Source organism: Typopeltis vanoorti, chromosome 15 (assembly GCF_054136105.1).
Source record: "Typopeltis vanoorti isolate ZY-2024b chromosome 15, IOZ_Tvanoo_1.0, whole genome shotgun sequence".
Lineage (NCBI taxonomy): Eukaryota > Metazoa > Arthropoda > Arachnida > Uropygi > Thelyphonidae > Typopeltis > Typopeltis vanoorti.
In genome coordinates this window covers 89,817,091-89,832,382 of record NC_143563.1, presented here as the reverse complement: position 1 = coordinate 89,832,382, position 15,292 = coordinate 89,817,091, and the positions used below count along the sequence as shown (strand labels likewise).

General features: G+C 35.5%; 1 protein-coding gene across 1 annotated transcript in view; it reads right to left on the bottom strand.

Annotated features, from left to right (window-relative positions):
- LOC150098964 (bromodomain adjacent to zinc finger domain protein 2B-like) overlaps positions 1 to 15,292 on the bottom strand; it is a 632,705-nt gene that overhangs the window by 112,081 nt on the left and 505,332 nt on the right. Inside the window, exons 26-27 of the mRNA XM_090405782.1 lie at positions 11,965 to 12,143; positions 8,139 to 8,569 (exon numbers count right to left, since the gene is read on the bottom strand). Coding sequence (XP_090261908.1) covers positions 8,139 to 8,569; positions 11,965 to 12,143 — 610 coding nt within the window. The remainder of the gene's footprint in view (positions 1 to 8,138; positions 8,570 to 11,964; positions 12,144 to 15,292) is intronic.

Sequence of the window (15,292 nt, the reverse complement as noted above, 5' to 3'; positions counted from 1 at the left end):
ATCTTCAGGAACATAAAGATATGGTATGTGCACGCAGGCACTAACACAAAGCAAATTCGGAAGAAAGTAAGAAACTAATATTGTTCCTAAAGTCCTAATGGTGCCCTCTGGCGGGCTAATTTGGTAGTCTTGGCAGTTGGGCTGAAGTTCTCATAATGTAAGTCTCCCAAATTTGGGGTAGTTTCATGCACCCAAATTTGTTGCGGTTAGGAACGTTTTTTAGGGCTGCTGAAGATTCTTTGAATAATCTTTCGTATTTAAACTTGCTGCGATGAATTATTTTTGTTTTCTTCCAACGAATTTTATGGTGGGTATCTAAGGCATGGTCTGCAGCCCAGATCGGCTGTACTGGTGAAACTGGATGTAGTCTTTGTGTTCTGAAATCCTGATATTTGTTGTTCTGTTTGGCCAAAGTAGGACAATTTGCAGCAGCAAGGGACCTGGTATACACCAGGTAGGTCTAGGGGAAGTGGTTGGTCTTTGGTAGAGCAGATAAGGGATGCCAACTTTTTATATGGTCTGTAACAAGAAGTAAGGTCATTTTTTTGAGGATATTGGTTATTTTCTCAGAGGTGCCCTGGATGTAGGGAGGGGGGTTGTGGTTTACTGGTTTTAGTATTTTTTGGATTTTTTTGGGGTTATAGCCATTGGCTAAGAAAGTGTTGAGGATGTGGTTTATTTCAGTAGTTAGGGCCTTGTCATTGAGAAGATTAATTTTGTCCTGTTATATAGTGTTTTTATAACCATATATTGTTGTGAGGGGGGGGGGGACTGCTGGTGAATGTATCTGCCAGTATGGGTGGGTTTTCTGTGAACAGAGAAAACCAAAGATGACTATATAACAGGGCAAAATTAATCTGCTCAGATGACAAGGCCCTAACTACTGAACTAAACCACATCCTCAACACTTTCTTAGCCAATGGCTATAACTCCAAAAAAATCCAAAAAATACTAAAACCAGTAAACCACAACCCCCCTCCACAATAAAGATTACCAAATCTATCACCATCCCCTACATCCAGGGCACCTCTGAGAAAATAACCAACATCCTCAAAAAATATGACCTTACTTCCTGTTACAGACCATATAAAAAGTTGGCATCCCTTATCCGCTCTACCAAAGACCAACCACTTCCCCTAGACCTACCTGGTGTATACCAGGTCCTTTGCAGCTGCAAATTGTCCTACTTTGGCCAAACAGGCAGAACAACAAATATCAGGATTTCAGAACACAAAGACTACATCCGGTTTCACCAGTACAGCCGCTCTGGGCTGGCAGACCATGCCTTAGATACCCACCATAAAATTCGTTGGAAGAAAACAAAAATAATTCATCGCAGCAAGTTTAAATACGAAAGATTATTCAAAGAATCATCAGCAGCTCTAAAAAACGTTCCCAACCTCAACAAATTTGTGTGCATGAAACTACCCCAAATTTGGGAGACTTACATTATGAGAACTTCAGCCCAACTGCCAAGACTACCAAATTAGCCCGCCAGACGGCACCATTAGGACTTTAGTAACAATATTAGTTTGTTGCTTTCTTCCTCATTTGCTTTGTGTTAGTGCCTGCGTGCACATACCATATCTTTATGTTCCTGAAGATGGCAATGTGACGTTGCCGAAATATACCACATATAAAGTATATTAATTAAAGTTACCTTTAATTAATATACTTTATATGCGTTGTTAATTCCGTAAACTAATTACCAGTTATGTCTGACCAACGTATAAGCCTTGCTACTAGAATCATGATCATCCACGGAGATGCCATCGAACGAAAGGCCCGTAAATACGGCAAATTGAGTTTAAGATATCGAGGCAAATAAATCGTCTGACGTTCCTAAAACGCTGCCGGGATAACAAAGTGATCCTTAATTGTGTTAAATTGAAGCACTGTTTTACTTCCGAGAAAGCTCTGCGCATTTATAATCGCACTAGCTTCGCCCTGTTAAGAGAACAAATTACCGCGACGGGTGTTCTCCTTGCCGACGAAAACAAAACCTTACATGCGCTAGAGGAAGAGCTTTCGGATACACTCGACCGTGATCTATGGTCGATACTTTATGACGTCTCATGCGCATCAGCAAAAAAAGAATTCGAAAAAATACGAAGTCGGCACTTGAAAAAATATGAAAACCTGACAAAGAATTCTACTTCCTTACCACAGCCACCACTCAACACTGTAGTCAACCTCTAGTCGGCAGTTTTAAAGCCTGAAGCACTGACTGCACTTTCACGTGGTCACAATTTTGCCCTAGCTCCTAAAATACCTGCCGAAGAAATCATGATCCAGATAGAACGTGGGATTCGCAACCTGCCTAACCATATCGCCAACAACGTTAGACTGGATGTAGTCAGTGTTCTCACTAAAGCCAAACCTATAAAAACCAACTTATCCAAAAACGAATATGCTCAACACTGTAGTCAACCTCTAGTCGGCAGTTTTAAAGCCTGAAGCACTCACTGCACTTTCACGTGGGCACAATTTTGCCCTAGCTCCTAAAAGAATACCTGCCGAAGAATTGAAAAACAACAAAAAAATAGTAATCACCAAGGCGGATAAGGGAAACGCCACTGTGGTGCTCAATCAAAAAGACTACAAAGGTAAGCTAACTGCTTTAGTACTAGACCGTAAGACTTACCTCCCCATTGAATATAATCCAACCAGTTCTCAGATTAGAACTCTCCACAGACTCCTTAAGAAGGTCACTTCTTGGCCTGTGGAAGTCACAAACAAACTAAAGACCCCCCTCCCCCGATTTTATGGACTCCCAAAAATACATAAACAAATGTGCCATTGCATCCCATAGTGGATGGCATTGATTCCCCCACATATAAATTAGCCAAATATTTAGCCAAAACACTCACACACTACACTGGCAACACACCATCACACATAAAAAACTCAGCCCACTTTAAAGCCAGTATAGAAAACCTCACACTCCAACACACTGACATAATGGTCAGTTTTGACGTCTCCTCCCTATTCACTAATGTCCCACTCAAAGAAACCCTAGAGCTCATCCAAGCCAAGTGTCCTCCCGATATCTCAGCCCTATTTCAGTTCACAATGAACTCAGGCTATTTTGTTTGGCAAGGAAAGTTCTACAAACAGATAGAGGGGACAGCCATGGGGTCACCGCTTTCCCCACCCTTGGCCAATTTCTTTATGGAGACATTTGAAAAGAAAGCCTTAAACTCCGCCCCCACAAAAACCCACTATTTGGCTTCGTTATGTGGATGATGTGTTTGCTATTTGGCCACATGGCTCAGACACACTCCACTCCTTCCTAACACACTTAAACAACCAACACCCCAGAGTCCAGTTCACCTTAGAAAAAGAGGAAAACAATACTCTCCCCTTCCTAGACACTTTAATCACCCGCCAGCTTGATGGATCTTTGGTTTTCTCTGTTCACAGAAAACCTACCCATACTGGCAGATACATTCACCAGCAGCACCCCCCCCCCCCCTTCACAACAATATGGCCTTACTTCCTGTTACAGACCATATAAAAAGTTGGCATCCCTTATCTGCTCTACCAAAGACCAACCACTTCCCCTAGACCTACCTGGTGTATACCAGGTTCCTTGCAGCTGCAAATTGTCCTACTTTGGCCAAACAGGCAGAACAACAAATATCAGGATTTCAGAACACAAAGACTACATCCGGTTTCACAAGTACAACCGCTCTGGGCTGGCAGACCATGCCTTAGATACCCACCATAAAATTCGTTGGAAGAAAACAAAAATAATTCATCGCAGCAAGTTTAAATACGAAAGATTATTCAAAGAATCTTCAGCAGCCCTAAAAAACGTTCCTAACCGCAACAAATTTGGGTGCATGAAACTACCCCAAATTTGGGAGACTTACATTATGAGAACTTCAGCCCAACTGCCAAGGCTACCAAATTAGCCCGCCAAAGGGCACCATTAGGACTTTAGGAACAATATTAGTTTCTTGCTTTCTTCCTCATTTGCTTTGTGTTAGTGCCTGCGTGCACATACCATATCTTTATGTTCCTGAAGATGGCAATGTGACGTTGCCGAAATATAGAAGTTATTCATTAAAGTTACCTTTAATTAATATACTTTATATGCGTTGTTAATTCCGTAAACTAATTACCAGTTATGTCTGACCAACGTATAAGCCTTGCTACCAGAATTATAAATTCAACTTATTAAACTTCTAGTTTACTTGCAAAGAGGTTAGCTAATTCTCTATTAAGTTATCTTTACAAATTTTGTATCAACTTCCAACATGTCAATTGATTCTCTTAATGACGCTTCTTACTACTATTGAACAATCTCTTAAAAGTCCATCTACAACCTACTATGAGAGGGAATATACAAAAGGTTTGAACTCACAAAAGACTCTGCATCACACATTCAGTCAAAAGTCTTTCACTACAGTCTTATGGCATTTCTTTCATCGATCTTGAGATTCCTCAGAAATGTCTGGTTTCAGTAATATCTCACCGGGAAAATAGTGGGCTGTGACAGAGAAAAAGTTGTTCTCCCACAGCGAAAAAGAAAATCTTCTGAGCAAAGTTGCTTAGGTTAAGTTACATCACCTTTTCTCCTCTGCTTTGGCTCGCTGAAAATGCCTGGACGACTAGCGTTTCCAATAGCTCGAACTGCCTCCAACTCTCAACCGGGATCCCTCTCTCTGAAGTCTGGAAGCTCTTCTTTCTGGCGACTAGAACCGGGAAGCCCCCTTATGCTTGGCTCAGTCCCTTTTTATTCTGCGATCTTGGAACCTTGCACTAAGGGTAGTAAACCCTGAAGAATTGGGCACAACTCCCTCATCTTCTTTTAAGTTTGACGTGCTCTTTGTTCTGCTCTGTGCAAACTGTTTGATCGTATTTTGCTGGGCGTGGAAACTTGTCTAAAAACCAGCGGACCTCTTTGATACATTGTTTGTCCTTTCAGGCCTGCGGAAACTTCACTAATCCTAGCGGCACTCTTGAAACTAACTTTAAAGGTGCTAGTGCAGTAAGCAACTCTTATATACAAAACTAGTAAACAACTTTTCCTGCGCTCTTACACATAACTATATACATATACAAAATTCCCCTGGGAAAGCATTGTTTTTGACGTTAAAAAAGTAAACACATTCACTTCCCACAGGGTTAACTACATTAATATATTGCAAAATATATAGAAACAAACAAGGTTATTTACAGTTCTCATAGGACTTGAGCTATGTAAAAAATCGATGTAACGTGGTTTAGAATTTGAAATAAGCTACGTCGAGTTTTTACATAAGCGCTCTAAGCAAATACACCTCTGCAACTTGTGGTGTCAGCATCAGTTCTCCCATATGGCTACAGGCTAAAAGAAACTAATTAGAGTGCATTAAGTTGGAATGGGTTGGAGCAGCATTTCCCAAAGTGTGGTATAAATGCTTCCAGGGGTGTTTAAAAGACAGGAAGAACTTTTTTAAAAAATTTATTATTATTATTTTTTAACTCTTATATTTTGGTCTTTGTATTGTCACAGATAAGTGCAGGTCTATGCCATAATTAATCTTTCAAGAACTAAAAAAATCTAAAGGAACTTTAAAACAAAATATGTCTCTTGGCAAGTATCAACTGACCTATGTTAGGGCTGTGTCTAGTTGACTATTTGAATTTAAACTTGCATTTAAATTTAAATTCAAATAGTTTCAACCACACAGTCAAAACTCTCCGCTAAATGTTGGAATCATTCGTATCATAAAACTGTAGTGGTTCGCGGCAATTGTTTTGCCACTCAAGCATGCATCTATGTTTAATTGTGTTTGTGTCACAAATTCTCTCCTTGGAATGTGGAGCCAAATCTACAGATAAAAATAACAAAGAACCAGATTCCACTACAATAACTTCTTTAGAAGAGAAACAATTTCATAATTTAAAAAAAAAGTTTTATATGTTTTAATTTATTATAAACCAGATGTCAAAAAATAAATACCTTCACAATTATTCATGTTTGAATGAAATATTAATATAGATTCTCCCAAACTACTTTGGTTGAAAGGGGAAAGGAGGGATATGTTGGTGTTACCAAAATTTTAAAAGGGGTACTTGGGTACTGGAAGTTTGGGAAACACTGGGTTAGAATAATACTGGATTGTAGACACTGGAGAAATTAAGAAATAAATTAAGTGACAAGTATGAGTTATCAGATAAACTGTTTTTATAGAATGTTTCAAATTACTGACTGTAAATTAGGAATTCTGAAAGCACACATTTTGTGTTCACAGTTAGTAAGTGTACTTCCTTTCTGACCAGCTTAGAGGGAAAATTTTCGTTTATTATGGAAGAAACAAGAAATAGAGAAAAATTCCATAGTACATCATTCATTATTTTTCTCGAAGAGAAGTTACGATGCTTGCTGATGAAATTTTTGATGGAAGCCTACAAACTAAAAACAAGAAAGAACTCACAAACATCATGTTCAGAGAAACACACTCATGGTATCCACTATGATATGATGGATACCATGAGTGTGTACCTCCCCCTCCCCCGAAATATAGAAAGTTTCAAGAATTTTACACTGGAGCACACATTGATAATTGCACCAGGTGGAGAACTGATTTTGAATGGAATGAAATTACATCAAATTGCAAAAAAAAATGGACTTTATACATTAGCAGACAAATGTAGTAGTAGGGAAGTCAACATCCTAGTCAACAAAAGGATCTACTGTCACACATCATCAATCTCCAATAATAATAATGGCTATAACTTTACAATCAAATCCCAAAACAACTATAACCTGAACCTAGGCATACTGAGACCTCAGAAGAAACCTCCAAGAATGCTTTCTACAATCTCACTACGGACATAGTCAGATTGTAGAAAGCAACACACAACCTCCAACATCAGAGGTGAATATTTGATTGCATAAATAGGATCAGATGTTTAGAATTACAAAAATATAGAGGACCTTTCATGTTATACAATACTACAAATGAAAACGGGCATTTTCTAACCAAAATATATACAGCACATGTAACTGTTAATTTATAGAGCAATTTCCACATGGAAGAAAATGAAACATTGATATGGAACAAAATATATCGAACTCTACTAAACTTTGAGCACAGAATAGGAATTACACACACAAACCATTGTTTCAATGTTTTTAAACAACATAAAGCAAAGATATAAGAACTCTTTCTACCACAACCGTATGCTGCACATCAAGTTAACGATCCTTCAAATTGCTTTCCCAATGAGGTTGGTTAAACAATATCTCATAATGCAAAGCACACACCCTTTTGGAGTATTTTAATAATAAAATGAAACACCTTTTTACTAATTGTATAAAAAAAAATATGACCTCAGCATTAATTCAACCTTGGCATCTCTTCTGGATCTGGCTCCCATTGTTAAGACTTCAATAAAGGCTGAAACTGTGAGTAGTGATCCCCCCCCCCCCCCCCATATTGCTTTGCATTATAGCATACTAAGGCAACTGACACGAAATCCTCAGCCTCTATGTACAAGTAGCCTAGTTAAGAAGATATTTCATGTGTAAACTTTGTTTGCTTATACTTGGATAAAGGATTAAACAAGACTATAATTTCTTGGCAGGTTAATTTAACATATTTGGAACAGAGAGTCTGTTCTATAGGGAAAAATAATAATAATAAATTGGAATGGTTATCTGTCTTCTCCTAAACATTTGGGAGATTCTCATATTATGTAAATATCAAAAATTTTTTTTTAAATAATACTTTTTTTAAATATTATTTCTCTAGCATGTGGTGACCATTTCAATGATAAATTGAATTTTCCACCTGTTTCCTTGAACTGCTTGTTATTCTACACATTGACAAAGGACTGTTAATTTCAGTACAAACAAAATATTTATGTTTATTATTGTGTTAATCGTGTATTTTTTCAAGATGATCATTATGCTGCAGGTACCTTCAAAGATCAGGTTCATTTTTAGCTTTAAATTGGTGAATGATTCTCATTCAGTTAAATTATGCCAGGCAGAAATACAAACATCTTTAAGCTTATTTTTTTATTTGTCATTTTATTAATAAGTTAATTAATGTGAGAACAAAGAGGAAATCAAACTTTTTTTAAAATTAATAATCTACAACTGAGGGAAAAAAATTAAGAATTAAGAACAAATCATTTACCTGGTCCCTAATGGAGGCCTTAAATATCTTCTTTCTATTGCTGCTTCTAGCATCAATAGTCTTTCTTTTGCTGCTTCTACTGGGTTTATCCTTTTTGGTTTATTTTCTATTTCACTGAGTGAATCATTCTCACTATTATACCTATCATTTGAAACAGAAGACTTGGTTGATTTTTTTACATTTGCAGGTAGTTCTTTTAATTCATTCTCTTCAACATCCATTACAGGTGTTATATTACTATTAATTTCAGATAAAGAATTTTCTTCTTTGTTTTCAAATGTATCTGTTATACCAAGCAGTTCTGCTTTTACTGTAATATCAGTATCCCCTGGTACAGGCCTATTTAATTCAGATGTGTAATTCCATGTTTCACAAGCAGGATGAAATACAAAGTCAGGATCATGAGATAATTTAGGAGGAACTTTCCAACCCTAAAGGGGGGAGGGGAGGAAGATAAACATATGAATATGAATAACATGATAATATAACCTAGATTATAGAAATTACGCAGAATGATACTTTTTGGAACTGTTAACAGGACTACATACTATTGGAAAAATTTAATTATCATCTATTTCAATGACTACAAAAAACTGCTGAGCATATATCATGCTCATGAGTGGAGCAGAGTAGGGTAAAGAATAGCTACTGCTGAGACTTGGCCTTCAATTTCTACAATTTTGATTTATAAAATATAAACATCACATCAGTCACCATGCAAGTTTACTTTCTATGATATAAATATATGCATCACGTTTGCAGTCTTCAACAACTGGCATTACATCTTTCCTGAACAGCTACTCTATTCATGTTGTCTTCCTCTTAAAAATATTAAATTTTATTAGATTTAGCACTGAAGTCTATAATATAGGAAAACATAAATGCATCTAACTTCCCTTAAACTTATTTTCAAAGTTTACAGTTAGATAAATCAATAGGAATAAAAAATGCTTATAAATATATGTATTTTACTGTTCAAATTTTAATGTTCTGACTGCACTTAAACTACAGCAAATGCAAAGCATATGCCTTTTGCTAGCATGATAATGAAAGGTGATTTTAATTTTACTTTTAATGACATTTAGTCTTAATTTATAACTATCTTTAATTGCATGATTTCATATCTAGGGAAACCTGATCATTTAGTTTGTATCTGAATGTGACATTAATTACTAAATTCAGAATAAAACAAGTTGTAGTGGCAGTTTGGAACTACAGCAAAAGAAGCTAAGGCTATGAGACAGTATACTGTGTCTGTATACTGCATGTTTTCACATATCTTTGGCATGATGAAGAACTTGAATTCCTGGGCCTGTGACCCTCAAACGAAACCAGCAAACTCATCTTCAGAAGAAAACAAAATCCTTATAAAAGTTCTTTATGTCCTAGATTAGATTTGAACTCAGGTCTTTCCAACCAAACAAAGTAATGGCAACACAGCACTGAAAAAAAGAACTCAGCAAAGTTCACAAATGCAGTGGAGTGCTATGAAAACTTATGTTCATGCCATTTGAAAGAATTATAACTTAATAAAGAGGCAAATTATGAGCTGCAACTCAATATCTACTATTGGTAGTATACAAATTGCGATATATAGACGTACACTTTATTCACTGATTAATCAGTATTTTCTTAAGATGGGGGATAAGAATCTTAAAGTAATGGTTAAAATCAGTTTCCCACATTGGTTTATGGTAAATATACTGCATAGACTTGTTGAGAAAAGTGTTCAACAGTCACCTCAGTGGACAAAAATACCTCAATTTTTCTGCAAAATGAGCTACCAGTCTTTTTGGAACATGTTCCTTTGTTAAGATGATGGCATATGCATTTCCATAATGAAAGAGCTCTATGACACCCCCCCCCTTCCCACAATTATCTGAATATTCTCTATTCACAAGCATAAAGATAAAAGAATATGCATGTGAATATAGAAACACACACAAGGAAGGTAAACAGTAAGGTGGATTTAATATCATGAGCAGAGTGATGATGAGACTCTGGAGCGCAATAAAAGAGGCTAGGAGAGTGACAATTATGGTGAAAAAGGTGAAATCAGATTATGAAAAGAAGTTAGCCAAACAAAATAAAGGATATCAAAAGAGAATTTCTATGCAGCAATTAAAAAGAAGAATGAGTATGGAAGAATAACTTAAATGAACAGTCTGGGAAGACCCATTAACTTTCAAGATGCCAAGGAAGAGCTGGATGGGATATTGGCATGGTGCTGAAGGAATGTGCAAAAGAAACAGCAATATCCCTGAACTGGTGTTAGTAATGCCCCTGAACTTTCATATTATTATTATTTTTTCAATGATTTATTTTATTTTTCGTATTAAGAGGTCTGGGTTTCACATGTCATTTTTTTTCTGATTTTTTTGTTTAATTCTGAATATTCTAATGAATTTCTTGTGGCAGCATCTTCATTTAATTATCTGTGTTTTCTTAATAAATCTAGTTTCTTTGGAAAGTTTGTAACTTCTTGTATGGGAAATAATTCTACCTGTTGAATATCTACCAAGGAAGATCATGCTCTCTTTAGTAAATTCCAGCAGTCTTACAACTCTCTTTCAATTCCTCTTTTCTAATCAAAACCTTCTTGCTGAATTTAGGTAATCATTGTTTTCATCTATTTTTGCATTTAAGTCACCTATGATAATCATATAAAATTCTTTACTGTAATTTAATGCTGCTTCTCATTTTCATAAAATTCTTCAACTATTTCATCTGAGTGATCTGAAATTGGGGCATAAATCTGTACACTTTTAATTTGATATCTTTTATATCCATTCTTATTTCAGCTATTCATGTTGTTAATGGTAGATGACATTATCTTTTAACTTTTTATGTATTACAAAATCCACACCACCAATCGAATTGTTATCACAGTTGGAGTGGTATAATAAATGTCCATTTTTGTAATTTAATTAAATACTTCCCTCTTCTTTGCATTTCCGAGAGTCTAATCACATTATATTCATCATGTTCTGAACAACAAATGTCAGAAAAGAAATTAAAACTGAATCAACATGCAGTAGAAGTTAAAAATTTTACCCACTTGGGAGCCAATTTGATACTAATGGTTGAGCTGACAAGAATATAACACAAAGATTGATAAAGGGAAATACTACTCTTTCAGAAGATTGAATACTAAATGGAAATCATCCAAATAATATAAACACCAAATTAAAGATCTTCAATAGCAATGTCAGAGTTGTATGTATCAGAGAAATAGAAACTAACAAAGAAACAGGAAGTTACATTATATAGTTTTTAAACAAAGTGTTTGTGTAAAATATCAAAGATGATTTGGTCCCAATATATAACATATGATGAATTATATAACGAGACAGGGCAAGAAAGTATCACCAATGAAATAAAAAGATGCAGATGGAAATGAATTGAATATGTACCAAGAATGGACACAAAAAAGATCCAAATGGAAGCAAAGACAAGGATCCCAGAAAGAAAAAGGCCTAAACAAACTTGGCAGAGAATGGCAAAAAAGAAAAATGTCCGTCTGGTTGGAAGAGCAGTACAATTAGTTGTAAAAGATAGGGTTAACTAGAGAAGATGACTAGGGAAGTGCAAGAATATATTCACACACATTCACCACTTCACCAAGAATATAGTTTCTCATCAAGTATTACATACTATTCAACTTAAGATTAAATATTTGCAGCTTTTAAGATCTGCTAACAAAAATCTGCACTATAAATATTTCTCACAAAATGATTTGAAGGTACAGAAGAAATCAAGAAAGAATAAAATTATATGACACATAATATGTATAATACTCATAAGCAAGTTGCATGAATAAATTTACCTTCACTTGCATGCTTGCACCAGCTACTTTCTCTTCTAATGCTTCTGCTTGCTCTAAAATAGCCATATCACCCCTTAGTGCCACCTCGAAAGACCATTTATCACTGGGATCTGAGTCTGGTGCCCCTCCAGGTCTTTGCGATATCTCCCGATCCAAGTCTGTAATTTCCAGATCTGTAACTGTTTAGAATTAAATCCTTTCTTTCAGTGTAGCTGAACAGTGAAAAGAACTCCATATATTAGACTTATGGAATTAACTACCGTAACTTTAATAAAATCAAGGTTTCAACTGTCATATTAAGGTAATCTTCAGAAGTATATACATTACATAAAGGCAACTTCACACTATATTACTGTAAGTACAATATGTCTGTTAACAATTTCATATGGTGGGAAAACAAAGAAATAGAATAAAATAAATAAATAAAATTAATATCTTACATTTAAATCAAGAATTACACCAGCACAATTCAGAATTAATACTTGGAAGCCCTGTTATTAATACTTGTAATTAGTTCTGCAACTGATTGATTTGTGGTTTTACTATACAAGGACAGCAAATGCATACTGTACCAAGACACAGGTTATAGCAGTACACAGGGGGTTGATAGATAAATGAATAAATAGTTATAAGTAGATAAATTAGTGAATAATATAAAATACATGTAGAAAGTTATAATAAAATAAATGAATAAATAAAATGTGCATACCAGGCTTAGTATCTACAATGCAGTATTTACATATATACAAATTTATAATCACATATCTTTGAATAAATTGATGTATTGTAAAAATTTAAAAACATCATGCAATTTGTCAAGTATGAAAACATCTGCCTGAGTATATAGGGCATGGCTGGATAAATAAAAATTCATTTTTCTCTCTCTCTCTCTCATGTGAAGCACTTGAATCAGTCATATTCTGGTGGAGTCTGAGTGCTTCACACGAGAGAGAAATGGCACTGGTAAGATAAGTGTTGCATTTCTCACACATAGGTGAATCCATCAGTCCTCAGTAAGAATATGTTGTTATACCCTGATAAGCTTAGAATGTCATGATTCTACTTATCATTGTATAACAGAGTATAAACTATATACAATGCTTACTGAAAATACTTGTTATCTGGGTAATAGTAAAGTGGACTTTAAACAAGAAAAAGAAAGGAAGAAATTATAAAATATCTAAAGGAAAAGTTATGTACTAGTGTAAAAAGAAAAAAACGTGTTTACTTTAAGAAATGGAAAGAATATTTAAGAAGATATGCTAATGTTGTATTGATAGTAATGCCTAAATTTTGGTGAAATTGTTTTCATTTTATAAAACAAAAAAAAAAAAAGAAAAAAAAAAAGGAACAATCAAGAAAATTCTATGCTTACGTATACTCCAAGAGAAGAAAAGGGGAAAGCAAACCATTACTCCATACTGTCCTGTGCTAGCGAGTAGTGGGAGAATTGGATGCTGTGACGTCACAAGCATGTTCGCGCCTCGGGTGAACGTCTAAGTTTATGGTATCGGCTGATAGGAGAGTGGTATAAAAGGGTTGGAATCCCCCCCCCCGAGGTCTTTTGGTCTTAGTCGTGTTCCTGAGATCTTCGTGGATGTCCTGGGTTTTTTACCTCGTGGTCCAGCCGCGTATCTAGGTGCCGATTCCCTCATTAGCATGTGGAAGGAACGGTTGTTGGCGAAGATCCTGATTCCAAACTTCCACCAAATAGTAGCAGGCTATACAGCATGAAGTGCTAAGAAATTAGAGGTCCATATAAAGAAGATCGTGTTGGCATATCGTCAATCAGAGGGAAAGAAGACAAAGAATATAGATAAGTAAAATTTTGTTGTCTGATTTGTGTGTGAAAGCAGAATCTATTGTAAAAGAATTAATCAGCGAAGAACTCTAAGAATAGTTAAAAATAAGGACTGTAGGAAAGTGATTAATTTGATTAAAAGAAAGTATTAAATGAACGGGCACTGTGTGGTTGAAAATTGTTAAACTTGTCCAAGAATATTATATTAGAAATTTGATCATTGGAGTGAATGCTTAAAGAAGAAAATTGTTAATTCTAAAATTAGTAGTTTTAGGGATATTTTATTAAAGGATATTTTGTATGGAATAACTAAGGTTAATTGAATGGTGCCTGTATGATCCTTTGTGACTAAGAGTGTATGATTTTCCCATAACATGTGCATGAATTAAGAGCTTAATCTCACATAGAATTATTGTAACAAAGAACCCAGAGGCAATTATTATGAGGACTTTAGGACAAAGGGAAACAAGTGTGTGGAATATTGTGAGTAATCTGATGAAATGTGTATTAGATTAATGTCTGCTTATAATAGAAATTATAAGATTGTGTCTAGAGTGAGGATATAAAATTAGGGATTGTTTAATTAAGGTTCACAGCGTTAAATAGTTGTATCAGGAGAGATATATAAGGCTTATTAAAACTTAGTGTGAATTTCATTCGAGTGACTTAATACTGTAAGACTCGATTTAATTCTTAACCCTTATTGGATGAAAAACTTTCTTCGTGTAAATAGTATTGTATGTCTTATGTTAAATAAATGTTTGCTATTCTTTAACTAAATCCTGTGTCTGTATGGAATTTAATGCACCACCTGTGAAATAATACGGATCTAAGCGGGGAACTCATTCAGTGTAAATTTTCGGTCACGATTGTAATTATTTGTGATACTTTGGCTAAGCTCTCTAACAACCTCTTGATTAATATTTCAATTAATCTAAGGGTCCAAAGTGGCACAGTAAAAAAATAAATATTCTTAGGCTTAATGAGAGGTTGGTTAGGAAGAATCATTCACATAGGTTTTGGCTCGACCCTCGAGCTATTCCTTTGTGAACCAGAGATATCACGTGTCACACGTAAGAGATCCCTCTGATATAAATAACTAAAATATATTAAAATAAGGGGACATAACAATGTGAGATGACCATTACCTAGGTGGAGCCTAGCAAGAACAACTTCCTCTATTCTGTTCCTATATTGACTAGACTGCCAATAATGCTTAATTTCAGGCAATCTGTTTGTCAGTATAAGAGACCATCACACAATATGAGCTGATATACCAGCTGTATCTGTTGAAATGAAGCCAGACATATGAGGGTGTGCGAGACTTCTGTAGGTGACAAAGCGATAGGCTGCAAGCATACCAGGGAGGAATGCTGTTATTCGGGTGATGATGTTGACACTCATGCCAAGAGCTTTCATAGACAGTCTTAACAAACGGCAGTCTGACATGTGTGATATTGGACCTCCCAATGCAGAGAAAATAGACTGATCCGTGTAGGATGGTCATGAAGGGACTTTATTTTTAGG